General features: G+C 54.2%; 1 protein-coding gene across 1 annotated transcript in view; it reads right to left on the bottom strand.

Annotated features, from left to right (window-relative positions):
- Positions 1-772: 772 nt before the first annotated feature.
- Positions 773-3,068, bottom strand: part of ADAMTS3 (ADAM metallopeptidase with thrombospondin type 1 motif, 3) — a 167,095-nt gene continuing 164,799 nt past the window's right edge. Inside the window, exon 21 of the mRNA XM_009887110.1 lies at positions 773-1,332. Within this exon, the coding sequence (XP_009885412.1) occupies positions 773-1,332 (560 nt within the window). The remainder of the gene's footprint in view (positions 1,333-3,068) is intronic.

Genomic DNA, 3,068 nt, shown 5'->3' with positions numbered 1-3,068 from the left:
AAAAAAAAGAAATTAATCTCTTTGTAATCAACTGTACAGTTGATACTCCCCAAAAAAAACCCCAACCCCTTTCCTCGTGTCAGCGGATGTCATACGACGGTGGAACTCCTCCTTTTATGACAACGCTGCTTTACCAACACCAACTCCGGGGATGTCAATAAGGCCGTGCGCGACGGCAGGCACCGAGCCATCGTCCGGAGCGCCACAGAGGGGAACAGTTGTCTGACAGCACAAAACTCTTCACAACAACACCGACTTTCCGCAATGTACAGTATTTACACAACAGCGGCAAACGTGCTCATACAATATCCGTCTCTATAGATAAATTAGCAAAACGAGTCTCAGGCATTCCCTTGGTCCGTCGCACCAGTATTTTGTGTGGCGTAAACGTTTGGTACCTCTGGTCCTGGGGCGTTTTCTACGTCTGAGTGTTTAAACCCAAAAAGAACGAGGCGAGTGCTGAGGTCAGGGCCGCTTTTCGGTACTGGAGCGTGACCGCTGCCCTCAGCAACTTCTGCTCACCGTTAGGAACGTTCTTTGGTGCTTTCCCCCGGTGCGTTCGATCGCCAGATCACGCCGTACGGGAGGAGGACGGGAGCAACTCGAAAGTGAACCAGCACTTCTCGTTCGTCGTATTTACAAGGAGGAGGAGGTGACGACCTGCAGCGTCCTGCTTGTGGGAAGCAGCGTGCGCCATGGCCTCCAGAAGTGAGGAAATCAAACCCAAAGCGCCAAACAAAGCCTCTTTCAAGGGCTGTCCTCCACGAGGCGTTCACCTTCGTCTCTCCACGGTGGAGGACCTCGAAGGCCACCTCTTCTCAACGCGCTTCTCGCCCTTCCTTGAGGTTCTCCATGGAGAAGGAGCACCCGCCGTGGTGTTGTAAGCGGGCACCAGAGGGACAAGGGCGCTGTGAGGACCGAGACTGCTGCTGTTGGCCGGGGACTGGTGCAGCAAAGCCAACAGCCGAGAAGTCTTCCTCGCCTGAGGAGCTCTCCACCGCGGAAATTCGCCCCCTTTGGGCTTGGCGTTGGACGGGGAGACGTCCGCGTGGGCGTCCTCTTCCGCAAAAGGCAGAGAACTTCTCCCAGGCGGGAACTGTGCGTAGTGGGGCGCTGCAGGAGTTGGCACCATCCGAGCCCCGGGCAGGTCGCTCTCATCAAACATCACGCCCTCTGCGGTTGCAGCCGCTCGGGTGAGGAACGGGGGCGGGAGGGTGCTGCTGCGCTTGCTGCAGGACTCGCAGCACAGCTTGTTGTAGCCGGGGATGGAACAGTAACGCGCCAGCACTTCCATCTGGCAGAAGATGGATTTGTCTCCCGCGCAGGGCTCATCTGCAAAACAAAGGGAATGACGGTAAAGCCAGTGAAGAGCACCGCAATGCCCGGACAACGTGTAGGTGGGCACAGATAACGTTCTGCCCGCATCCCATAAACGATGGGCCACTCTGAACAGGCAACCGGAGATGCTTCATCCCCCGACCAGGGCTCACCGCCACCCAAAAAAATAACTCTAGTCGGGAACCAAAGGAACGGGCGGTCACTTTGACAACGTCAACTTTGCTGCGCGCCACCAGCGAAGAGCTGGGCAAAGGCACGGCATGTTTGTGGAGGGCCACAGACGACAGTTTCCAGTGCCAACCTACTACAGCTCCCACAGACCAGGCCAGACCTTGCTCTGCCCACCCCACATCTCCTTTGCTTCCAGCCTGAGGGCGTCATCTATCAGCGGCATTAAACCCAATGAAATCTTCCCTTAAAGAAATCAAATCCCAAGCAACATCTCTCAAAGACGCCTTTTTTATGATGTCTTAAACCAAAATGTTATAGTTGGATGAAGTCTGGTTTGGAGGAAGTCTCAGTGACCCAACCATCACTGGAGACCTGACGGAAAGCTTTTGACGGACAGGTCAGATGGGAGATGCCTTCAAGTTGCGTGTCTGGCATTCCCTTCAGTCAGGGAAAAGATCTCAAAGAGGTCAAAGAGCTATTAGAGACCCCCAAAATATCGATGTTCCTTTGAGCGTTTGCGGGGTGTTTGTGGAACAAACAGAGACGCAGCGGTCAGGTTGGACAAAACAGGGAGAGAGGAAAGCAGCAGCGCGAGAAGTCAGTAGGAAAATAAGGCTTTGATCGTGATCTAAGGGCACATCAGCACTCGGCTCCTTCAGACCATCCCATGAGCTCAAAGGTGACGTCCCAAATTCTACTGTTAACAGGACTGGGACAAACACCGAGAGTGTGTAATGCTCGCGAGGAGGCGGCACTGCTGAGGGTTTCTGTTGCATGGACTGTCATGGCAGGAGCTCCCCGGGCAGTCGGGGGTTCTGTACGGGAACCTGAGTTTGGATTAAAACCTCTCATTTCACAGAAAAAGGCAAATTCCCAGCGTGTGAGCAGAGCTGGGTCACGGCGCAGAAGATGATGGGAGGCATGTGGAGTTCTAGATTGGAGATTAGGAAAAAGTTCTTCCCTGAAAGGGTTGTCAAACACTGGAACGGGCTGCCCAGGGCTGGCGTGGAGTCACCATCCCTGGAGGCATTTAAAAGACGTGTAGACGTGGTGCCGAGGGATGTGGTTCAGTGGTGACTTGGCAGTGTTGGCTTGATGGTTGGACTTGATGACCTTAAAGGTCTCTTCCAACCAAAACGATTCTATGACATGAGCTGCATTATTTGCAGATTGTAAAATGAGGAGATGTAATACTTCCTCATTACTCTCCTCCCCGTCTCTAACTCGTCCCACCGCGCATTTACAGCGCGACTCATCTGTGCGGTTTGGAACACCACGTGCCTCGGCAGCACGACCACCGAAAGAGCAAGGCGGGAAGGTCACCTCGTCCAGCCCTGCAGCAGGGTCAACACGCGCCAGAAGAGCATCTTGCCGTTCTAAAGCCAACGCCTTCGTAGGCAAAGAGGGGTAATGACCTCCCCACAGACACCCACGGGGACCCTCAGCACAGACCGCGCGTTTCAGGCTCACATTCTCCTAATTCATCCTTGGGTGGACGTTTGTTGGCTCCAGACAAACCCAGCATTAAATCTGCAGCTTTGCAGGGGAAGGTACGGGCT

The sequence above is a fragment of the Charadrius vociferus genome, unplaced genomic scaffold (assembly GCF_000708025.1).
Source record: "Charadrius vociferus isolate BGI_N301 unplaced genomic scaffold, ASM70802v2 scaffold376, whole genome shotgun sequence".
In the NCBI taxonomy this organism is placed as follows: Eukaryota; Metazoa; Chordata; class Aves; order Charadriiformes; family Charadriidae; genus Charadrius; species Charadrius vociferus.
Note: the sequence above shows the minus strand (reverse complement) of the source record. Positions and strands in the feature narration are given on the sequence as shown.